At 37.9% G+C, this 26466-nt stretch overlaps 2 protein-coding genes across 2 annotated transcripts; both read right to left on the reverse strand.

Moving 5' to 3' along the window:
- Window positions 1-4266: 4266 nt before the first annotated feature.
- Window positions 4267-15170, reverse strand: LOC139122068 (von Willebrand factor D and EGF domain-containing protein-like). The gene is made up of 15 exons (XM_070687445.1): window positions 15079-15170; window positions 14661-14863; window positions 14203-14276; window positions 13560-13623; window positions 12335-12532; window positions 12043-12251; window positions 9713-9988; window positions 8551-8740; window positions 8117-8213; window positions 7606-7710; window positions 7016-7194; window positions 6196-6456; window positions 5875-5989; window positions 5051-5166; window positions 4267-4553 (listed from the first exon to the last, which is right to left on the reverse strand). Exons 1-15 carry the CDS (start codon window positions 15110-15112, stop codon window positions 4539-4541), a joined length of 2136 nt encoding a protein of 711 aa, XP_070543546.1. The 5' UTR covers window positions 15113-15170; the 3' UTR covers window positions 4267-4538.
- Window positions 15171-16921: 1751 nt separating this feature from the next.
- On the reverse strand, window positions 16922-22560 carry LOC139120971 (oncoprotein-induced transcript 3 protein-like). Its single transcript, XM_070685559.1, has 4 exons — window positions 22517-22560; window positions 20618-20884; window positions 18445-18555; window positions 16922-16995 (listed from the first exon to the last, which is right to left on the reverse strand). The coding sequence occupies exons 2-4, from the start codon at window positions 20781-20783 to the stop codon at window positions 16922-16924; spliced, it is 351 nt and encodes a 116-aa protein (XP_070541660.1). The 5' UTR covers window positions 20784-20884; window positions 22517-22560.
- Between the last annotated feature and the right edge of the window lie 3906 nt (window positions 22561-26466).

Below are 26466 nucleotides of genomic sequence, written 5' to 3' on the forward strand. Positions count from 1 at the left end.
CTTTGAAGCATTGGCATAAGATGAACTAGACACATTGTCTCAATTGAGGTGTTGCCAACACTGTCAGGTGTAATTATCAACTGAGCAGTAATTCCAGTCGACCACAGAGAAATCAAACCTGCCAAAGTTGAAACATTGTCATAAACTCTTTTGCAGAGTTAGTTCCTTTATGATCGACTCATGTTAACGTTTAGCTGTTAATTGCACCCGACACTGTTGGCAACACCTCAATTTAGGCAAATTGAATATGTCTAGTTCGTCTAATGCCAATGCTTCAAAGCAAACCTTTATATCATACAATGTGTTCATTGAAAGGCATTCGGGCCCTGCAAACATATTTTATCGCTATATACTTCGCGTGAGAAACATTTTACTAAAAGTTACCCTTACCTAGCACATGAGAAGAACGTTTGTGACATTTTTCAAAACGGTGCCGAAGTTCAAATAATGTCTCATCCGAAGGCAATCTTTGATATATTCACCGTAATTAAGTCTTACAGCGTCATCTACAGTCTTTATCTCGAACGTTGTATGATAAAATACCTTCCTCCGAGGCACTTTTTATGTCATATCATATTATGTTTGTATATTGCCAGTTACCATGGAGAGTGGAAACAACCACCAATGAAATAGACAGACAGACAGACAGACAGACGGACAGGGACAGAGTGAGATTTGATATTAGATAACAACAACAACAACAAAAGCAAAACCAGCAAAGAGGTTGCACCTATACGATTCATGACCTGAGTGTGCGCATCCGATTTTGCAAAAATGATGGAAAGCGTCAATCATAAATTGTCCATGGTTTCCTTTATTGACTTTCAACAATCACGCACTTTGCAAACGCATAGATTGAGATCTTCCCAAAATATGCTAATTTTTGAAATTCTGTCTGTGTTGACTAGATCCTAGGAATACATTAACTTTAAAATCAATGACATTCAATATAAAAATTCAAAATTCGGTAAATCCAGCTTAACACAGTGGTGATGTTCGGCAATGAACAAGCTGCATGAGGACCAAGACAGAATTAAAAGGGGGCGCTGGAGCAATTAGGAGTAGGGTCACTATTTGAGTCGTGCAAGTGTTTTAGGTATGGCTTTTAAAATTTGTGCAATCATTTTCGGAAGGGCCTCTACTTTTCGTGCAACGATTCTAGATGACATATGATTCACAAATCCAAAATATACCTTAAACCATCAAAAAAATGAAATATCTCAGTCTTTGTGTTGACAAGATATCATCAAGAACGTGATCAAACTTCTTTATATCACCATCACCATAATTGCCAACATCAACTGTGTCAGGGCATAATCCTCAAAGTCGAACCATTCAATTCCATACTTTCATACCTGCATTAAATGTTCCGTTAGCAATATTGTTCAGGAATATCTTTCTCATTTATAATAAGAATCAAAACAAAACGATGTTGGTACATAAACCATTTTTTATGTGTCAACCATTCAGCAATTTACATCAGATATCTAAAAACGAACATCGCTACATGTATTGCCGCTCATTGTGATATGATTTAAAACAGAATAATAGAATATAAACCTTTATTTTCTACTATTATCAACGATGACTAAATCTCTTCAACTCACAATTTCCATATATTACAGACAAAGCAATTTTGTGTCTGTTTTTTAGGCAAAGTGATATCATCCTATGCATTACCTGCTGTAAGGTTTGTCGGACAGGTGGACTGTTCTTGTCTACAAGCTAACCCAACAAGTCATCAAATGACACCATTTCAATTGCGTAATGTCCCTCTTTTTTCAGTGGTCCAGAAAAGTTAATGGCCAGCACTTCTCAAAATTCACCCATAATATTCCTAGTGACATCATTTTAATGGCTAAATTTTCATAAGTTTGTGCATCAAGAGGGGACACCCCCTTCCGACCTCACCAAACAAAAACACTGCATGGTTGCATTGCACTACCTCATGTCACAAGTAATTCCTTACAATGTGTTGCGGAAAAGTTGATATCATAATACCATATTCTGGTTTAAGCTAAATTGCTGTTTTGCAAATCCCTACAAAAGACAGATCGTTGTATAAAAACACTTCACTGATTCTGCACCATTAATATCATACATTGTGGATGATAATAAAGAATTTAATATCCTAGCAAACAGCTGAGGGTCACGTAAGTAATCATCCCTATTTAAACGTGTATGTGGGCTATTCCTTTTCGCTTTTTTTAATTTCATCGCCTATTTTCTCACGTGATTTACACTCTTCCTTTGGATAGTCGTCTTTACTGCAACCACCATGGTTTTTTTATAGTCACCGCCTTGATTGAACGACGTTTGTTACCAAGCTATCTTTATAGTTTGAAAGCAAGATGCATTATTCAAGACACCGTATGCCCTCCGTTGGTGACCCTGTCGAATGAGACTGTATCGGTGGATTTAGGAGTCTTAAATGAGGGCTCACTGTATTCTTCATAAAATTATGGGTGTGCAAGCTCAGGGAATGGCTTGGTAAGAAACGTGGGCGGGTCAAGTGAACTGGTAAATTTAAAAACCAAAGACCCAGGAGAATTTGCAGAAAATGAGCGATTAAATTTCAAAAGAACAAGAAAGAGAAAGAGGGTTAACAACACAAGATTCAATAAATTTCGTAGGTCTTTCCAAACACCTGTGGTTCTACAATTAACAAGTCATCGTTGATGACAGAGTCCCCACTTGTTAATGGGTACTTTGATTACATGTCCTAAGAGGATAGAGTCCTCTTCATTAATTGAGACATGCCCAAGTTTTGACTAAGGACACGAAAAAATTGTAACAAAATGGCTGCCATGCAGCCATATTGGATCATATCAAGAAACAAATTGACATACATATGTATGACATAGGTTGATGTCCTTGTACCAACTTTGAATAAAATCGGTTAAGATATGCCTTAGAGTATTATGGCCCTCGACAGGAAAAAATCATAATAAAATGGCCGCAAGGCAGCCATATTGGATCATATCACATAACAAATTGACATGCATATGTATGACATTAGTCAATCTCCTTGTACCAACTTTGAATAAAATCCGTTGAAACATGTCTGAGTTATTGCTCTGTACATGAAAATATCGTAATAAAATGGCTGCCTAGCGGCCATATTGGATCGTATCACATAACAAATTGACGTACATATGTAAGACATAGGTCAATGTCCTTGTACCAACTTTGAATAAAATCGGTTGAGATATGCCTGAGTTATGCCTCTGCATATGAAAAAATCGTAATAAAATGGCCACACAGCAGCCATATTGGATTGTATCACAAAACAAATTGACATGCATATCTATGACATTGGTCAATGTCCTTGTACCAACTTTGAATAAAATCGGTTAAAACATGTCTGAGTTATGGCACTGTATATGAAAATATTGTAATAAAATGGCCGCCTGGCGGCCATATTTGATCGTATCACAAAACAAATCGACATGCATATCTATGACATTGGTCAATGTCCTTGTACCAACTTTGAATAAAATCGGTTGAAACATGTCTGAGTTATGGCTCTGTACATGAAAAAATCGTAATAAAATGGCCGCCCGGCGGCCATATTGGATCATATCACAAAACAAAATGACTTGCATATCTATGACATTGGTCAATGTCCTTGTACCAACTTTGAATGAAATCGGTTGCAACATGTCTGAGATCTGGCTCTGTACATGAAAAAATCGTAATAAAATGGCTGCCTGGCGGCCATATTGGATCGTATCACAAAACAAATCGACATGCGTATCTATGACATTGGTCAATGTCCTTGTACCAACTTTGAATAAAATCGGTTGAAACATGTCTGAGTTATGGCTCTGTACATGAAAAAATCGTAATAAAATGGCCGCCTGGCGGCCATATTGGATCGTATCACAAAACAAAATGACGTGCATATCTATGACATTGGTCAATGTCCTTGTACCAACTTTGAATAAAATCGTTGAAACATGTCTGAGTTATGGCTCTGTACATGAAAAAATCGTAATAAAATGGCCGCGTGGCGGCCATATTGGATCGTATCACAAAACAAATCGACGTGCATCTGTATGACATATGAAGTAATCCTTGTACCAAGTTTGAATGAAATCGCTTCTCGCATCTCTGAGATATCTGCGTGAACGGACGGACGCACGCACGGACGCACACTCGCACGCACGCACGCACGCACGGACGCACACACGCACGGACATGACCAAACCTATAAGTCCCCCCGGACATTGTCCGTGGGGACTAAAAAACACTAGTACACTATAACTGATTACTGTACTTTATCGACTTAAAATAATATCACTTGTCACTGGTACATAAGATGTAGCTACTTGAGTATATATTCAAGGTCATGGTCGTAAAGAAAACGAAGTTGAAATAAAAAATGATGAGACACATTTAGAAAGTAAAACAATATCAAATCTTCTAGGTATGCTGTTCATTTAATTATTTCAAATATTTGCTTGCTCGCTTCAGGGTCTGTGAAAGTGCATATCCCGGATGTTGCAACCTACAGTTTCAAAGTGTGCTGACTGTCTTCAAATCGTGTCAACCTGAAATGCGAAAACGTATAAGGTACATTTTTTACACGAATTTTAAATACAAAGTAAACAAAGTAAAGTACAAAGTAAATAAAAGTAAAGTTTACAGAGTATAGTAATAATATCAAAGTAATTTGCGTTATTATCTATAACACTCTGCTTTTAGTATCGAGAACTGTAACTGCAATTTCCCACGAGGACATCTGTATACTTTGATATTATATACATATATATATATATATATATATATATATATATATATATATATATATATATATATATATATATATATATATCGGCACAGAACAAAGACGTCAAACGATCTGCCGCCACTCCTATGATGTTGGAAGTTTACAAAAGCAATAGACGGTTGCTCACTAAGAGAGGAATAATAACAAATATCGTATCACAAGCTACACATTTTACTCACTTTTACTCACAAGAAACCAGCAGGTCAATAAAGGACGTCATTTATGACTCAGTAAATAGACTGCTGGATTTGTACAAACCTTGGCCTTTGACCTCTTGTAGAGCCAGAATGTGAGAACTACTGTTACTGCAGCCATGACTAAACCAGCTATGGGTATACCAATAGCCATAGCAATGAGCGTGAAACCAACAAAACCTGTGTCAATAACGGAAACATTTAAATTAGAAAAAATCACACCACGATGAAAGACAGGTGAGGTTGCCAATAATTAACTATCACTAACATCGTTTCTAGCGATTAATTGAGAAAACAAGGCAAAAAGACTATGCAACCCTCAGCCATTTCATCTAATCGAAATATGTACACATTTTATGAAATATTAGGATAGAACATCTGAGTACATCATAAAAAGCAAGTACTTTTGTTCACAAACCTTCATTAGTATGCGTTGCCCCTACTAGTTAGATCCTGTGTCTACATGAGGGGAGGGCAATGTCTTCCCCGTTATTCATGTCTGCCTGTCTATTTGTCTGAATGACTAACTAATGTATGCCTGCGTACAGACTGTTTCGGTTTTAGTTTCAGGAACCTGATGTATAGTACTACCTAATTCTGCATGTTATTCATTATACAATGCAATGTTGTTGCCAGGCAGCCAGCTTGCTTCAATCTTTATGTCAAAAGCCATTGTATCATTCAGTAGGTTGACACACGGATAATTTATTTTGACATACGTGTGCAATTATTCATTTTGAAATTCAATTTAATAAGGCAATCGGTGGGAATCTTGTCACAATCTTTCACATTTATACCCAAAACACATACAGGCTTTAGTAGAATTTTCATGATGTTTCCTACGACTTGAAAGTGTCTGTGTTTGTTTGTGTGCTATACACTACTTACCGTCAGGCATACTCCATTTGTACTGGTTCTTGTCTGACAGACATTGTAGCTCAGCATTTGTTGGGTGATATTCGCCGTGGGCAAAGCATTGACCATTAATTTCACAGGCAAATTTCTATGGAAAGCCACATCAAACAAATTACTGGCATGTGATGACAGAATCTGCTGTTATCATTAAATTGCTTTACTACACTGCCATTGATTTTACAATCAATCAGTCCGGCTCTCTCTCTCTCTCTCTCTCTCTCTCTCTCTCTCTCTCTCTCTCTCTCTCTCTCATTATTTGACATGTAACAAACTCTATTGTCTTTATCTGTGTACCTTCAATGTGCACAGCCCCGTGTTGTCACAGTGTAAACACTTCGAATCAAATATGGTTATCGCCATCCCTTTACTTTCTGTGATGCCGGCATCATTGCTGGCGGTGACGCGTAAAGTTGCTGAAGTAATGCCGGTGTTTTCATCCAGACCAATATCTAAGATTGTTTCTTTGGGCTGACAGTAAACTTCACGAAAGCTGACAAAAAACACATCTGCTTCAATCTTGTTCTTGTCAATGGCAGTCCAGCCTTGATCATCCATCTACAGATTCAAAATAATGTTTGTTTGTTTGTTTGATTTTTTGATCGATTATAGGTATAATATCAGATCAATAAAATGCCAATGCCGAAAGTGGTTCGTCTCCAGTAGTACTACTTTTACCACAAAACAAGCCCAGTCCGTCAACATTCTGTACACATATCTGCCATATCTGCCTATTGCCAGTGCATTAATAGATCGAGTATACGTCAAAGCATCGACGGTGATGATGACAAAACAACTCCTACAATACCAAGCATGGACAATATTTCAAATGGCTATCGGTCATATCCAGTACAGAAGTCGAATTGCGGGTAACAGAGAATCTATCATTATGCCTTGGTTGTCTTTTATTCAAACATTTGAGCTGTAGGGTCCTGAGAATTTCTAAATTGTGTGATTCAGTTTAATTTAAAACTTAAAGACCACACAAGATGGTATTCGCAAAATTTGGTATATCTGATACAGAGAACCGTTATGCTTTGCATAGATGCCGTACAATAAGTAGTATAAGGGGATAATTCTTTACTGATGTCTGACTCTCACGACATCGAACTCTTACCCTGACAAATTCATAGTGACACTTCAGCGCTTCGCTATTCAGGAAGTTGTCGCCGATTATCGAGATTGATCGGCAGAATCCAGATCGTACGTCGCAAAGACCGTGATGTTCAGACCCTTCGATGAACCAAACATCTGGCGGTCGTGTCAAGTCAACAGAGCAGTCCGATCCACCATAATCTAGGGAGGGGGCGGAACAAACGACATGAATGAAAGCGACAACACTGTATTTATGCTACCAAGGGACAACTACAACAATTTATTCGAACAAGTTCAGCGGAGCGTCGTTCACGATCTTTCAGTACTCCACTTCCGCTACATACATGCAGGACTAGCAATCTAATTGCTTTGAATCTCACTGAGCTAAGCAACAAATGAAAATTCTACTTGCATGTTTTACGACTAACATTTGCCAAATCGAATGAAATGGTCATCATTTTTTCTGACAGCAGTTTTACGCAACATTTGTTGAACTGAAAGTAAATTGCTTATTTGTCATTTATTTTCAAAACAATTTTTCAAACTTTGTTGTAATCGACTGTTTCTAGACTAAGATTACGTTTTAATTCTCCATTCATCTTCCCTGTGTACCTTTATGACAATGACAAACACCATCAAGACAATCGCCATGGTAACTGCACTGCTGAGGGCAGATAAAATCGCCTAGAAATGACGGCGGAGATTTTTCTTCTGCGTCTGAAAAAATCAAATAATATATCAGCATTTGCTGCACCTGTGACGAACAGTGACTGTAGCGCGGGTGAATTGTCAAGCGCAACTTTTCATTGCTCACCAAAGAAAGAGGAGATGCCTTGATTAATGATGACGTCATTAAATACACTTCTTACTCTCAAAGCACGTAAGTAGTACGGACAAAACACACAAGTAATTTTGTCTAACTTTTCAGTGAATTAATGTCACAGACACATAGCCCATCTCAACAAAAATGCCGAAAGTTCCTATCCATGCACAGCAGGAATACCATAAAATTTCCAAGATACCAATTGCCGCTTTAATGATTTGCCCGGTAGTCATTGTTTTTGTTGTTCCGAAACCGGTCTCATGTGATTAAAAAAAAGTCGCAAAGAAATAGAATATATACCATCTGAATAGAGAGAGACATTTTTTACTGCCACGTCTTCACAATGGTCAATCATTTCTTCAACAGCGACATATACCAGATCAAAACTATCTGTCAACTAAATAAAGGAAAATTTTGAATAGTCTTTATGCATAAGAACTGAGAACAACTCAGATAATAACAACTCAGTCCATAAAGTAAATTTATTTATTGGTTTGTTTGTTTGTTTGTTATTATTTATTTATTTATACATTTATTTATTTGCACTCGTTTGTGTTCTTTGAGCTTTGATATTTGCTTGATTTAATATAGCTCTGAAGAGAGTTAATGATTTATTAAACATATTCTCTGACTTACTAACAATATGTGTCAAAGTTTTCAGGTTAAAAACAGCTTTAGTCATGTGGAGGAGTACAAAGATAATCAAGAAAGAGGATGATATGCCAACTACTCACACCAATATCTTCAATGCAGCCTTCCAGACCGAGGAATAAATCAACGCTGGGAACATCAGCACAGTGCCCTGCGATTGGTGATTCATGGATAGCTGACCTGCATCGCTCTTCAGCGTTTTCAAACGTTATGCCACCCTCTGTTGGCCACGTCACCTCTCCTCCCAAAACTTCCCGTTGTATTCTCCTTTTTCTGTAGAAAAGCCCCAAAAGACTGTTTAAATCATAAACTTTAGTTTCCTGAGGGTCGATGGTTAAAGCAACAGGAAAAATGCGTCTTTTTGTATTTTTCAATCTTTCTTGTATTTTAATTTTTGTTATGACAGTTCTAGGTGCTTTCTCGATATTTTTATTTTTGTTCATTTCCACTAATTTTAATAAATCCTAGAATTAAAATAGAAACAATTGATCTGTACGCTACAGTATTAATCCAATACGAAATCATACAGAACTGCTGCAAATATTAATCTGGACAACATTTATAACATTAGTTCATTCATTTGTAAACTTTTCAAATTCGGAAAATAAATCTAAATATTCACGTTATACCGATAGAGACACAGATAAATTGACAGACAGATAAACAGATTGTAGATAGATGAGTAAGACAGACAGACAGATAGACAGATAGATAGATAGATAGATAGATAGATAAACAGACACACAGGGACACACAGGCAGACAGACAAAAACAGAGAGATACATTGATTTAATGATAAACAGTGAAGAGTACCAAAGTCATGCAATACATCTTACACATTCTCTCAGCCAATTAAAGACGTGGAGGATACTCATTGAACAATTGATAAATGGTTGGATTTTTATCTTTCGATCTTTTTCATCTTTATAATTCCAACCCCAGGTAATTAATTTTGTTTCTTTGAAATCCATGTTGTCCTTGTCTGAATTGAACGCAGTGAACAGTGCAATCCAATATTTATCTGTACATGAACCAATTTATACAGAAAATGTCTCAAATTTTCTGGTTGAAGATGGAAGATGGAGCCGTACAAACCTCAATGTACCAATGGTTACAAACAATTTGACAAATTTTGCAAAAGCTGTACTCGCAAACCTATTGATTTTGCTTTACACACATAATATAATTTCTTAAATGTCATATTTGACATACAATTATGAATGATTATACTAGGGTACACTTTACCTTTTAATAGCTTCAGCGCGTTTCAACTTCCTGCGTGATCCCAATTTAGATTTGGTGTCATTCACTAGTTCTGTGATCGAAGTCATTGTCTGGCGTCTACCCATAGTTCGCCGAGCTCTGCCGCTCATAGAGCAGCCCCCTTCTTTATTTTCACCAGGTTTGGCGTCAATGAAACACTCACAGTTTTCGTTACCACGATGACGGTCTTCCCGATTTTGTAAGCCATCTTCAATTTTGTCGGGTACTTTGTCAAACAAACTTTTACCGCTTGGAATCCTTCAGAAAAATATTTAATTGATAGTTTATAGTTACTTTCCGGTCGAGAGTAATTTAACTTTTGACATTTTTTGTATCTGGTTTAGTGTATCCCAAACACTTTGTTTGCCTATTCTATTGTACATGTTGAAATACCGAGTACTTGAATCATAAACCAATCTATCGATCAATCAATCTTTAAATTCAAGTCAACTTCGCTAGCAGAGTGTGTGGTATGGTACATTCAAAATTGGAGAAAGTACAAAGCTGAATACTTTCAAAAGGACAACAAGTATCCAAGTTGTGTAATAAGTAAATTGTTTAACAGTGAGAAGTCTACTGAAGGTTCAGCGGTCAAGTGTTCTTCAAGAATAAGTACACAAAGTGTACGTATGTTCTTATTAATATATGGAAAGACCGCTTCTGTGTAATTTTTTTCAGGCCCCCCCCCCCCTTTTTGTGACATTCTGGGTAAACACCAACACGCCATTATGCGGTTCAAACCGGTTCCAACTGGTTTTAAGTGATTCCCCTGCCCCTTGGGCACACAGTGTTAAAACAACTATACACCTGCATAACTGCCGTAAGGGATATCGCTACGCAGTTACATTTTAACAAGAACATTCCCATCTCTTCAGAATATATTACTATTTCCTGTGTCAAGGATCGACTTAAATACCCAATATTCGTGCTTGTTATGGAGCTGTTTATCGTCTGCATCACGAAAACCACTGATAACGTAAGGGAAAAATGAGTTTACGGCATTCTTGAACGAAGTCAAGAATCTCTTTATACAAGTTATCATCATGCAGCTGTTGATAGGTGCCTCTTTGTCCATCTTAGCCTGCACCACGCTATGTCAATACAAAAGTCAAAACTATAAGTATTTTTCTGAAACTTTGATATATTCTTTTCACCAAGCATGATTACGTCGTGTCTATACACATCTGGTTAAAATAGTCCATGTCCCTTCCGACACGGCAAGATTCTGTAGTGCTGATAACACTGGCAGTGGTGACAAACTCAGTACAGCTGATTGTCGAGTTGGTGAGCAAACCTTGGCATATAAACCGATAGCAGTTTTGATGACACCTATAATACTGATACTTAGAAATTATTATACTGTGAACAGTGACTGACTCAAGCAAAGCGCTCTCACCACTGTACGTATAACCTTATATCTTGACCATGGAGCCAATTGTTTAATTTGATGATCTGTAGATGAGTAGTCTGGCTAACGATATCTATATAGTTGTTCCATAGGATTATAAACTTGTACAAATGAAGGGCCAATCTAATAACTGGACGGAATTACATAGGACTTAATACCATTCCCGCACACACTGCACTCTAAGCAAGTGCGTCCGTTCGTCGTACTGTGTATTTCACATCTGCTTATCTAAGTTCCAGGGCAACCCTGTCAATGACACACACACACACACAATTTTCTTTGAAAATGGGGATTTCTTTTGATATGTTGGTAATATAACAGAACAAATTTGCTACGTTTTGGACTCCGGCAAGAGAACAGGAAAATCAAAGTGCTCGGCTCCGCCTCACATTTGATTTTGGCTTTCTATTCCTCTTACCCTTCCTGAAAGGTCTGGTAGACCTTGAACGACAGTACTTAGTTGTGTGAAGAAGTATGAAATATAGAAAGTCTACGGGTGTATATTCAATTACTGAGTAGATTGTCAACGGTGGCTGACCATTGGAGAGTTAAAGTGATTTTCAGAACATTATACTAACACGATTAGAACTAATTTGGGATAATTGCATGGTGAAGTAGTGTCGGTTTAATCAGCAAATATAAGCTCAGCTGTTCTTCTTTTAAAGTTATACAGTGGTTTTTATGAGTAATCTGTACAATATTGCAACATTCAGCTATAGGGCACCTAACACTTTTGAGAAATTGGAAAAATATGAAGATCAAATTATCCCAAATTAGTTCCAATTGTGGTAACTATACCTGAAAACCTGATATTGATTCAACACAGATATGTGAACAAAGATTTTCGACGAAACAAATAGTATTATAATATATTGCTACAGATGAAACCTATATTAAAACTCACATCCAGCTCGATATGAATTCATGTGGACGTCTTCTTGTGTACTCCGAAATATTGCCATCAGACATTGTGTAATCGTTTGTGACATCATCATCAAACACTCCACAGAGACCAACTGTTCCGCCAAAATCGTCTCCTGGCACGGTCAATTCCACATTCATTCCCCACATACCAGTTTTCGTGACAACTTTACTTCCTGACGGCATTTTGATCTGTAAAAATACATAGTAACTTATTTTTGACGCGATATCTAATGGCGTTGATTAAAAGTTAAAAGTTTATGAAATCTACTCACGGTAAACCGTTTCCCACTTTTGTTTTTAGCTATGGACACTCCTGCCGTAAAGTTTCCATCGCTGTATTTGATCACACGTGGCGCTGTTTTACCCCATTCTCCATCACACATAGTGACACCAACGACGTCGTTGTTTTCACGCACAACCACACCACAGTTGCACGCGACTCTCCAGCATCTCCATGTTCTAGTGTGCACCTGCCAAATTAACACAGTAACATTATAAAAGAGGAGGTAGCAGCATCACATTAGTATTGCCATTTCAAAAGCTTAGCTGTCTAGAGAAAAGGGCATTAGATAAAGGCCACTGATGAATACATAGACAATTCTGAGCAGTAGTACAAAATTGGAGGGAGAATGAGGGGGAATGAGGGAAGCATTAGGCTTAAATATTTCAATCATCAGATTTAAGTACAGTGATTGATTGACATCAAACGCGATTATCTCGTCATCTTGCCACACAGAAACTGTTGAAGTAACATTTTAACTCAACGATTGAAAGGATTTATCCATTGTAACGTTTTCCTGGGGCTTTCCTCGCCATGTATTGTGTACTGTGATTTCCTTTGCAGTTCTTATCGTACATTTGGGCCCCAATGAAAATTACTCTTCTGAGGATCAATTAATTCAATGAAAATATAAACAAACGAAATGTTTTGTGAGAGTGTGAAGTTTACAAACCCGGATGTCACGCCCTTGATTACTTTAACCTTGCCTAATGTAAGAGTTAGCGGTGGGTTTATGCATATTTTACGTAAAAAATCTGTTAATTTCTGTTCTTATAATTGAGGCCCACACAGTGGCTAAGAAAAACGTAAAACGCCCACGGGAGCACAGTACTGAAAGGGACTAAGGCCAGACGGACGTGTTTCAATAATCATACACAATGTCTTGAATGCTTCGATAGGACACTGAACCTATTATACTGTTGGAGAACTTAGTAAATACAATTAGTACCAATTATCTGGGATATGATATCGTTCATGATGAGAGTTTATTTCACGGGTTATCATGTGAAGAGCTTCAAATGAAAATAGTCTCTCTTCCTTACTAGTCAATAGACATACAAATATCTATATACATACTACAAATATCTACATACATCTCATAAATCTTTGTGGTAACTTCAATGTCAATTCGCTCCCTTTATTGTAGAAATCAACCCGGAGATTTTTAAGGAAAAGGGTGATGGCGACACTTCGTACTGAAATTGTATCTGCCTTACCTCAAAGTATCTGTTTTGGCTTCTATGGAGAACAAAATCTCCTTCAATATAATTATCAAAGTACCTGTGAATTACGGAAAAATATGAACGCTCAGTACTCGCTGTACTCAGTAATATATGAAAATTCAGAACGAAAATATGATTAAATATGTTATTATTAACACGGTGATTTCACGGTCATTGGGGGAGAAGACCAGTAGGCATAACTGTGTTTCATTATACAGTTGACACAGAACTTTTGAATGTAGACGCACGTTACATTCTACAAGGGTGAAATCCAAACTCTCAGATTTACCATAAATAAGGGAAACGACAATTCTATCATAGATGCCATCGACGATATTTCTCTTGGTCACCAAAACTTTCTCGCTTCTCATATTTTCAGCATATGAGCAAACACTAGTCACGGTTTACCCTCTCTCGGGTCATCGACTCTTCTACTTTGAGTGTACATACGCTAACCTGCCAATCCTATTTCCAGACATCATTTTATCGGAAACACTCAGTTTTGTCACTTTGTCAAATTCATTTCGGTAACAGAAATTACGTCTTGTTCATTCTCAGGCTTGTATAGGAATGCTGCAGTGTTGGTACGAAATAATAATGTTAAACAGAAGTGAATTTGAATGCAGTGCGCACACACCTGCCGTCATAGGTGTTGTAATGAGGGTCTCCATTGGATGTGCAGCGGCCAGTTATGACATCCCTTGACTGAACCTAGCACCATGACAGAAACAATCTGGTGAATATGCGTTTTTAATATACAAGATGCCTCTAGAATGATGTCGCGTTATACATATGATCAACTTGATTTTGCTAAAATTGGTTCCTGTATCAGGCGTCAATTTCAGAGGACGGGCTAGTTCAGTACAGTGTTACATTCAGTATATTCACTCCGATCCCGCCCTAAAAGTGTTTAGCAGGAAGGTACAGACAAACGGACAGAGACACACTCATTTACCAAAACATGTCCTCTTTGAAGTGGAAGCGGTTTTGATAGTTGTGTACCTATTCTCAACATTAACACTGAGTGAAAATCGTTTTACTACTATTTCATACCTTACGTTTAGTGACGGTGACAATAACAGAACGTTAACTTACTGTTATACGTTCCCTGTAGCCCTCTTTAACGGAAGCGGAACATTGGTCTGATGGTTGCATGTAAACCGTCAGATACTGGTCTCCATCAATCTGAAAATCCCTTACTGAATCGAAGGTCACTTTGTTGAGGACATTGTAGGACTCACGCTTAATGTACACCGCGCATGTACTCATAAGTATTTCTGGGCGGCGACTTCGTAAAGCTAACAAATGTATGAAGGGAACACATAGGGGAGCAATATTAATCGACGAAGTCAAGAAGAAGAAAATAAACATAGGTGTAGGGATCAGCAAAGGGAAATGATATACAGAACGGGAAAACCACAAGGTTCAAACTTGAAAAATCCTTGGGCAATACCACGGGAAACAAGGCGTATTGCAAATCGCAAAACGACTTGAGAGAGTTCATTCGTCTTACCTCTCTCAGCTTTCAGCTCGACCTTGCATGACATTGGTACAGTTGCCCAAATAGAAACTTCGTGTCCTGGTCCAGAAGCTGCTGTTAAATCCTCTCTAGTGACAATGTAGTCTGGACTTACCTTGAAGGTGAAGATAAGACAGTGTTTGGGTATGTTTGAATGTAGGTTTTCCAGATATACTCGTTGATTTGGCCTTACAATTTTCCCTTCAAGGGCGATGCACTTTTATGTGCCAATATACGTTGCCTTTACCGTTCAAATGGCGCCAATACCCTCTAACATACCAATCTATGCGTAAGTCATAAGGTTTAGAACGAGTTCTGTTTAGGAAATTATGGTTGGTGTTTAAAAATTACGGATATTTGTGTTTTGAACAAGGAAACATTACGTGGTAATTTACCTTTACTCCGATGAAAACTCCGTTGCTGGCAAATGCTGGACTCGAAACCTCTGAATCATGGAAACGAGTGAAAACATGGCATTCAACCTGAGGGTTGGAGCATACAGAGAAAAATTTAGATTCTCGTCGCATCGAAAATTATTACGTCAAAATATTGATTTTTTCGTGAATGAAATAAATATGAGAACCCATCAAGTATGTTTGGTCCCTGTCACTCGAGTTTCACGCATACACGCGATCGTCAGATAGGTAAATTTTATTTTATGAAATTTGCTTCAGGTGCTTACATATAAGTATCAGGTTGGGTCAAACCATTTGTTGTGGTGGGTTGGATTGAAATTGTAAATTTATATAATCTGGTTAGGTAGTATAAGGTCAATGACATTGGACATATCAAATAACTAAAATCGTAACTCTTTCAAACGATGTGAATGACAACTATTGAGAAATCATGAATTAATATACCTGTAAATGGAATCGTCTTATTTACTAGAGTTCTTGAGCATATATCGATGAACTATGGGATTCTTGACAACAGAAAAATTAAATGATATAAAGGATACTTTTTTGATTCACATTGATAGTACAGAGTTGCACAGTATACTTAAAGCCCGTTCAACCTTACACCCCTATGCTCCCAGAGTCTATGATTTGACAAACTTTTAACACTTAAAATCGACCATTTAAAGTAGAACATGTTGGGAAATGTAGTAGGTGTTGGCATAAACAGACTCACTTTGTATGCAATGTAAACAAAAATTAACTAGCGGAACTTACAGTACGGCCAATAACGTATTCATGTTCAAATAACATGTCAATGTTTGATTTCCAAGAATGTGCTGTGGTTTTTATTAGCTTGTCATCCATCAGCCATTGAACTTCATACGTCACGCTGTTTACTCTTGGACCGGTAAACAAACACTCCAGGTAACCATGGTTACGAATTTTGTTGAACTTTGGTGTCAGAACCGGATGTGTCTCCAGCTGAGGGTATTCCTCTATTTGTAAAGACAATGACGAAAACTCATCAGTGTAATGCTGACTTGTATTGTCAGTTGGTTAAATGGTAGTTATAGTACGATTTGACTGTAACAGAGTTCTTTGTTTACACTTTGGTACAATTTCTAACTACAGAGCAACCTCAAAATATACAAAACGAAAGTCTAGATGTTTTCAAATAGATTCTTTGCAAAGATGGCAAGCGTACAGCATGTCGATGACAACACTGCCGGCAAGTTCATTAATGAGGCCACCTGCACAATGCCATTGTTGCTAGACAGTAATGGTATCGGGAAAATGATTTTAAAATATACAAGTTCCTCAAATCTTCATGATTCTGGATAAAGGAGTCAACAACTATGTTGTGTTTGGGTCTCTTCCCAGACTAAAACAATAATAGCCTGGTTGTAGCCCCACTTTCCTACTTACAGAGAAGAAGGTTCTTACTTACCAGTACAACCTGGTTGAAATCCACCGTTGGGGGAGACAAACCCTGGAGGACAAGGTTCTATATCACCTATGATGTGGAAAATAGGAAAAGGCCTTAGGGAGCAAAATGAGATTCAACCGAATTGTATTTCGGTCTTCTAGCTCGACGAAAATAAAAGCATGTTTAACAAAGTCCAGTAAGATGACCGGTGAAAGGCGCAATTTCATGATATTTGGGATCATTTTATTTCCATAGCTTACCAATAGATTGTTTTTGGCATATGTTGAGACACATGACATCACTATAAGATCAAGACACAAAAAATTACCAGGTTTATGTATGTCCTGGAAAGGTAACTTAATTTTTGTTAATTTTTGGGTCTCAAAATGAGCCTTGCGTATTACGAAATACTGGTTTTAATCAACGTGACTTGACAGAAACAGATTAACACTTAGGGTTACAATACATTAGACAAGAGTTGATGTTACAAAACATAACTAATAATCCATGGAGGATATTTTCGTATCTATGATTTGATTCTCGTAAATGCCAATACTATCATTTTTCATTTGTTTTTAACATAAATTGCGAATAACATTTCTATCGACAAAGTCGCCAGGTTTTCAGAAAACTACATCCCTCGCAATAAACTAATTATTGCCTCTTTTATTGCCTATTTTATCACTATTTACAAGAAAATACCTTCTATTCTTTTGCCGTGGTTGCGACTTAGAAATTCTCGTGATATGATAAGAACTTTTTTACTGTTAATGTTGAATGCGATGGTACATCTTGACTACATTTTCAATTGTTGTATCCAAGGAAAAAAATTTTGTGCTTCCTTGGTCTCGCTCGCAATATTTATGGCAGTTTGTACTGTCTGCACTTTAATTGCGACTTGGAATTGTTGACCCCTACAAAACTGTTCAGCAAATCTAATACAAACAGTAAGAGAACCTTTGATTGGTAATATATTTGTTGATAAGAAACGTTATTTTCAAAGTGGACTGAAAGCTAGGCATAATTAGAAAACAATGAATCTTAATTAACATATATTATTTTGACTTGAAGTAATTTCTACACACACACGACGATGACATAATGATAATTTACACAATGTGTACTCATTTTCCGTTTCTGCTGACGAATATGGATCGCGGTGCTTGCACTTACGATGCTCGTTAAAAGTTAAGGTAGTATGCGGCTCGAAAGTGAAAGTCTTGCTCAAATTTTCCTCAAATAATCTTTCAATTATTCACTTTCAAAATCAAGAATACAAATCGGGGGTCACCGTGCAAATGTTGGTACAAGAGAAACAGAATTACCCAAGATTTTATCTATGTTTGAAATTCAAATGGCCACCATTCCTGTGTTAACTCTACGAAAAATATAACATTTTCGATTTTAAAAAACTTTCATAAAAGCTTTTCTTACTCGAAGGGCTGCAAAATGAACCCTAACAACGAAAGATAAGAAAAGAATTGAGAGCCAAAATATCTGTCCCCGAGGCGCATTCTAACTGAACGTAATGTCTACCTGCGCAGTAGGCTGCGGGACACATTGGAAGTGGGTTTAATCTATAAACGTTAAAACGTCCACAGTTCTTCACCATCATATCCATCTGATGAGAGCAACAATGATTGACACCTAAGGAAAAACAGAGAAAGTCTGCTAAGGTGATTATAAATGTATGAACTGTACGCGCCGAGCCTTAATGACAAAATCAGGTGTTTCATAATTTTTTTTCGCCGATAAAACATCAAAACAGCTGGCTAGTAAAATGCAGCATGCTCTGTCCTTCATTCCATGTGGCACCAAAAGCGAGAGATTTGGGCAGCGATCATAAAAACTCCTGGAGGCTAGAGTTTGTAAAAAAGTCTCTTTTTTCAGATTCGCCGAGACCTCCAGAAATATTTTCAGGTCCCCCTCATTTCTACAGATAGCAATTTTGAAGTACTTCCTTCAATTCCTGATGCACTCCCTGTATCCATCAGAATTGCCTAAACGACTGCACTGTATATACTGTGCACTGTAAATTCGGCCCAAAGTGGGTCAAATGTCAATCTTTCAGCTTTGTAGTGCTTTAATTTGTTCAAACAAATTTATGTTGTTATCAAAATCAAACGTAATTATAAGATGCATTGGCAAGATCATGTAATTATATATAGATTCACAGCAAGGATTGGCCGAGTACTTGTGATTGCCAATTTTACAGCGGAATGGTTTGATGCAATTGGGCAAAAGTCCAATGCCTAGCAATACTGTGTATGTGTGTGTGTGTGTGTGTGTGTGTGTGTGTGTGTGTGTGTGTGTGTGTGTGTGTGTGTACACACACACACACACTTACACACATATATATATATATACACACACACACACACTTATATATATATATATATATATATATATATATATATATATATATATATATATATATATATATATATATATTGCTTTTAATTCTTTTAAGTTTTTTTCTTTTTTGTTCTTTGTTTCAAATACGGATTGCAAAACATCTTCGATCGGGGACAATTTTTCAGAAAATGACAATCCTTGCTATTCTTTTATTGGATAATATACTGAAGGGTATGCAGAGCTTAAATCTTCCTGAAATGAGCTGTGAGATGTGATGAAGTTGTGTAATACCGAAATCAGACATACAAGGTCATCTGCTCGGAACAATAATAACAACACTGGATTCGATACCTTTGTCTTACCTGGTACATTCATGAGGGACCAAAGTCATTAATGGAAAAGTTCGCCTCTTCTTATTACAAGCACTGTTCAACCAAACTCCTGTCTACAAATTGTTTTGAACAATATAGATTGGGGCAGCTAAGAAGGAGTCACATCAATATGTGGACAGAAAGTTTGACTTTTGAATTCTGATGACACTCTACAATTGCACACAACGGAGGATGATCATCATTTTTTACAATCTTCTAAGCGGTTCATTAAAATTTTATTGAGAGGGTAGAGGTTATTTTATATGGACTGAGGTGCACGAAATATTTGCCCTTCTCCCAGCAATAATAAGGGACCGTTCAGTTTTAACGTCCGGGGGGGCCGGCAAAATCCAGGGGTCATCGTAATTTTGAAATCCGCGAAGGGGGGTCATCGCTTTTTCACTGGTAGGAAAGGGGGGTACACCACATTTTCAAAAACATAATACCTACAATAAAGTTCACTTTATGCAATGGTCATGATCGACCCTCTTTACTGGCAGGCCACCATTGGTGGCCCACTAGAATAAAGTTGACTTTACGTAATGGCCCATGACCCTCTTAACCGGAGGGCTGCCTTTGGTGAACCACTCCAATAAAGTTTACTTTATACAATGTCCATGGACATAAGTTGTCTATGGAAATTAAGTTAAAAATTGCCTCACAGTTGTCCTAATTAACAGACGTTTGCATGGATGTGGCTGACAAGTTTGTGCACTGGCATCTCTCCTACACGAGTAAAGTGCGCCGCGTACCGGAGTCCAAATCCAAACCGTGCCGGTAAATTTGACATATGGGTTTTGGTTATTTTTCAGCCGTGGGGGGGGTCATCAAATTTTTTCGTCTGACAAAGGGGGTCATCTTTTTTTCACGAAAAATGTAGGGGGTTTCTATATTTTTTTGAACACCGGCGACAAGATTTTGCCCCCCCCCGGCCGTAAAAACTGAACGGTCCCTAACTGAACAACAAAGCATGGACACAGTACCTGCACTGATACATGCATTAACGTGCTTGCATTCGCCTGCGGTCGGTAATTCGCCATGCAACCACACAGGATGTTTAGTTCCACAGCGTTCTTTTCCAACACAAGAGGTTGGCATCTGACTTCCGGCTTCGCTTGTGAATCTGTACCAATCACTCTTCAAGTTCATGTCACAAATGTAGTGAGCAGAGCGCCCAATTTCGCTGTATGCTACACTTCGATACTTGTCGTCGATGATGGCGTATGATTCACAAGGGTCAAAAATTACACCTACAAATTGATAGCCGGTAATATTTTGTCATTGGACATGAGGTCCCTTCGGAAGTACCCTCACTTACGACACAATTTGAATGTTTTGAGTAACATAAAAGCGACGTCAGAATTAAATTATTTCTTTCCCCCTCACCTGCTGACAATATTTCTCTAAAAGACCTCCATCCACCCCTAAATAAATTGTCCTCCCCTGAACACGGTTATCCTACAGTCTAGTTTGTTAGTCCCTTGTGCATTCTTTTCTTGTGTTTCACTAACTTGTTCACAAGGTCTGAGATTTTGGCTGTAAATAAATGTTCGGACTTCGTATACCACTAAGTTTCCTCACTACTGCGTAACCCTCTCATACTTTTATGTGTCTTACAGAACTGTGCCGTGACCTAAGTCCCATATCATCAGAGTATTATCGTTGAGTCAACGATCGCGAAATAGCAGTTCTGTAATGATCGTATTATATTTCAATGCTTGCAATTTTGGTAAATAAAAATAAATGTAGGTCTGTGTGAATAGCTATAAATCAAACTATTTTACTATTGACACAGAAAAAGATGATATGCACACAGGCATGCCACAGAGACAAACAAAACAAGAATACAAACAACGTTATGCTGACTGATCCACAACATTTGTATACTGTTTTTTCGTAGGAAAAAATAACTATTGCTTTTGACAACACTGATTGTCTCTGTGGTATTCGACAGAACCTCAGGCGAAAATCTCTCCTAAAATCCATCAATGCACTAAGATTATTGAAGAATTCTATGAGAGCTTAGAATAATAGCGGTAATTAAACAAGCCAGTTGATTCGACCACAGAGTAATATCAGACAGAGTGGCAACACTTGCATGCCTTTTGTTCCATGGTCGTCTCGGTAGACTATTGGCTTTTCATATTAAAATGAGCTTCAAAGGTGTTAAACTTTTTGGAGGCTTGGTTTGTGGTTGATAATTACACGAGATTATGCGAAACATACGACGAGATGGCATCGTACTGCCAGTCGCGTAGCAACCATAGTTACTTTGTGAGCTCTCAGGCCAGAAACACTGCCTCACGCCAATCAAAACATAACACGCCAGCAGTTTCATAAACATGTCCTTTCTTGGCGCACGTGTTAAAGACGGTGTGACTGACCGTAAACCATTGAGTAAAACCAGACAGTATCGATAAAAGACTTTCAAATTTGGTTCAAACACACTCATTATATATTCATAAAAATATGAGAGGAATTTTTAAAACGGTAAAATCCACTTTCCTGAAGCTCAAAACACTCCCGTTTTTGCCAGCACATCCATTCCGATCAGCACCACACGACAACAACAACACAAACTTTGTCGAACATACTTTCGCTTAACAATTGGTGAAAATCCGAAAATTACCGAAGGGTGCATGGTCGGCACTCTTCGGAAAAGAGAGCCAAGAGCTTCGTGAGGCGAGGCAAACATGGATTGCTTACGTAACCGCTTCACGCCTTAAACAATAGCTGTTGCCACTCTGTGTATGATATTACTCTGTGATTCGACTAAAGTAACATATCTCTTTCATTTGTGACGTGTCTGTCGCTGATTTCACCGCTTCAGTCTCCGTTTGAAGCACAGAATGAAACACAGAATAAATTACGTCTATACTTACTTGATTTCACAAATATGGCGAAGACATCAGCGGTTCCTATATTTTCTGTGAAAAGTCAAATGGATCAGAACATTTTTGAAAGATATTTGAATTGGTATGACGTATGTTGTTTGATTTGAACTTGCTACACAGAATAACAAGTATTATTTAAACGACTAATTTATGGCCTGCCAGCAAGAAACAGATCTCTATCAAAACGCCCCTAAGTACATTTAATTTTATAAATCTATTCGCAGTATTTCCGTTAAGATATAAAGTTGGATGTAGGCACAAGAACAAGGGTTATCACATGACATGTCCCCAGGTAAACAGGAACAGAACACAATACAAGAGTGTGGCATAGAATACAGCAATAGGCTTCACCAACGAGCGTGTATAATTCACTCACTCATCGTGGCAAGTGTGTGGCTGGTCTTTCGTTTTAAGAAAGTTTTGAATTTCGTTACTGATCCAAGAAAATTATAATTGAATAAATACATCAAATATGCCAATGATGACGATGATGATAATGATGATGATGATGATGATGATGGTTGTTGCAGATGTTGTTGTTGTTGTTGTTGTTGTAGTTTTATGTGCGATATCAAAGTAACTTTTTATACCGTTGTTTTAACGACTTTCATTCTCAAAATCGAGATGTTTTTAGTAGTAACATTTTACCAATAGTTCTTGTGACCACAGAGTCACAATAGAGGGGGGGGATGTTGCCTTGTCCTTTTTTAATAAAAATAAATTTTGTTCTATGTTTATCGTACAATGCGTTTATACTGCAGGTTTTTGTTGCTTCTGAGTCGGCCCCAGTTTTAAGTCAGCCAGGAAGTAGCGATATGAAAGCATGAAGTCGGGCCGTTATTGAGGTTGGGTTTGATCGGTTGGTTCAGAGTCGACACAGCATGTGCCAACAGGCTCAAATCATAGAATGTGAACGGTTTTGACCGACACTGTATAGAGTTAATGCCCTAGCAGTTGACCTAAAATCAGTCCCAAGGTACCGACATCGAAAATGCGATCAAATCATTCGATTGACAATGTACAATAATGGCTGTTTGCAGCATCGGTGTCATACATCTCGCGATGGGAGCACGTCAGCTTGATAGCCAAAGTTAGATATGGCGGTGGGGATTAGACTCGGACCATTTTCTCCTTTTTTCTTATAGAAAAACTCTCGAATACTATTTGTCTCGTATAAGCCTAGCTTGAAAGGCCGCCTCGTATATCGAACGTCGCGCGCTCCATAGGATTCAATGGTAACTCGCCGATGACGTCGCGGGCCGCATAGTCATCATTTGACTGAAAGTGAACCGGAACTATTTTCAACTTGACAACTTTTTTATGTAAAAATGTCGAAATTTCATGTTTTGCACAGGAAATCCGGTTTTGGAAATTTTGCAGAAAAAAAAATGATAAACCGCATAACAGTAGTTTAAATATATCATTGCGCCATTCGATGATAAAAACCGTTTTTTGTCTAAGATGGAAATAAAGCATTGAATTATCATTTGCCAATAAATCTAAATATTTTGAGTGAAAACTGTGTAAGAGGGGAATGTAATAAAAACATTATAGCCCAAACAAGGGACTATGTACCCTCGGGGCAGGAGACAATTTGCCCTCACGTCGGGCAAATGGTCACCTGCCCTCGGGCACATAGTCCCATGTTTGGGCTATTATATATATTATAGCCCAAACATGGGACTATTTGCCCGAGGGTAGGTGACTATTTGCCCTCCTTACGTCGGGCAAATGGTCTCCTGCCCCGAGGGTACATAGTCCCTTGTTTGGGCTATAATGTTTTTATTACATGCCTCTCTTACTCAGTTTGCACCAAAAATATTTACGTTTATTGGCAAATTATAGTCAAATGCTTTATTTTCATTTTAGACGAAAACGGTTAAAAATAGAACGATTTTCATCATCGAATAGCGCATTGATATATTTAAACTACTGTTATGCGGTTTATCAATATTTTTATGCGAAATTTTCCAAAAACCGGATTTTCTGTGCAAAACATAAAATTTCAAGATTTTTACATCCAAAAGTTCTCAAGTTGAAAATAGTTCCAGTTCACTTTCAGTCCAGTGATGACTATGCGGCCCGCGACGTCATCGGCGAGTTACCATTGAATCCTATGGAGCGCGCAACGTTCGATATACGAGGCATGTAATAATCGTTCGTCTCGAACCAGGCTTATCGGCGGCCCTGAGGATGACTGGGGACCTTCTATAAATCACATTGTCCTGATCGCCTCTCCCGGTCACAATACTTAACCATGAACAAGACTCACTGAATGTTGCATTCTGACTGTGTGACAATCAACAGTTTCAATAAAACAAGACTTTAACAGTGTCAGCATGGCTTCACTGGGAGACATAATGAATAAGTCTATATAATGTTTAGGGTAACATCAATAATTCTATATAATGTTTAGGGTGACATCAATAATTCTATATAATGTTTAAGGTAACATCAATAATTCTATATAATGTTTAGGGTAACATCAATAATTCTATATAATGTTTAGGGTAACATCAACAATTCTATATAATGTTTAGGGTAACATCAAGGTGACTATTAAAGCTGCGTACTACCGACCTGTGTTCCAGCCGACGTTTGTTTCTCCTTTGGAGAACATAAACTGGCATCCCGGTTCTTTCTTAATATTACATTCTTCAAGGTTATCTGCTGTAAGGACAATTAACCAACCTCCGGCCGACTCACAGTCTAGGTGCTCAAGACCGATAAAAAAACTGCTTCCAGAATTCCTTGTTGTATGAGGTTTTCGATCTTGTCTTTCAGTTACACTGGAGGGAAGAAAAAGAAGTATGCCCATTTTCTTGACAATGACTGCGTGTATATGTGTGAAGAAAAAATCTTGCCTTCAGCACATATGACAGCCTGTGCACCTGCTTGATGAGTGATAGTTTGGTGCATACTTAGGGAGCCTTCAGTTATTATGGGGGGTGGGCCGGAGGAATGGAGGGGGAGGGTCACCTTTTAGACACACATCAAGACGAAACCGGACTTGACGGTTACACAAATGCTATGGTAACACCTTGCAATCTTGTAAGATGAAATATGATTTGTAACAATGATCAAAGAGAACGGCGCTTTTATTATTCTTTGATCACATCACTTGATATGCATTGGTATGTCGACGATAACCACATATACGAAAATAGTCCTCGATAGAATTGTCTCAGGTGAGTTCCAAGTTCGACAGGTGAACACACTGGCAAAGAACAGACAGCAGGCACAGATAGACAGCTGACTCTGTATTTGAAGTGTTGGTTAAATTCAGATTTCCAGGTTCCATTTCAAGTGATGGGCTCATGTAGTCTTTTGTTAGGCGCTGGTAAAATCTTGGCTCTGGCTTTGGCCAACTGGTTCGTCAACAGGCTTACCTCCCGTCAATATTTTGGCCAAGTTCATTTTCATTTTTAACAATTTTTAACAACTTGTTTCGCGAACTTGCTCATTATTTCTCTTGATGATACACTGCCTACATTAATTACATTTAATGTTACCGTACAGCAGTTAGAACCTGTACTTTACTCCCTATAGGTCGACCGCATTTTGAGGATGAAAGTCTGCGATCAGCATCTCAATAATTAGATAGACAGTAATCTGTGATCCCTTCTTGTCCCTTTCAATTTTGATATGATGTAAAAGGCTTTCTGACATGGCGAATTACGAACGTTAAGGGCGATGGACTTACTAGCTACGTCATCGAGCCAGAAAACAGTTGAAAGCGTTCTATGACGCGCGAGTCAACTGTAACTTGGCTGTGCTGGCTGTGAAAATCTTTGAAATGCCTGAGCTGCTTCCAAAAAAAACACTCGACGATCACAATACAAATATTACAGCAAGGATATTATCTGAGGAAGCAAACTTTAAATCCCTTGATACTCGTATAGTTTGATGCCCCTAATGCAAAGTAAAACGTCTATAAA

This window comes from Ptychodera flava, chromosome 21, assembly GCF_041260155.1.
Source record: "Ptychodera flava strain L36383 chromosome 21, AS_Pfla_20210202, whole genome shotgun sequence".
In the NCBI taxonomy this organism is placed as follows: domain Eukaryota; kingdom Metazoa; phylum Hemichordata; class Enteropneusta; family Ptychoderidae; genus Ptychodera; species Ptychodera flava.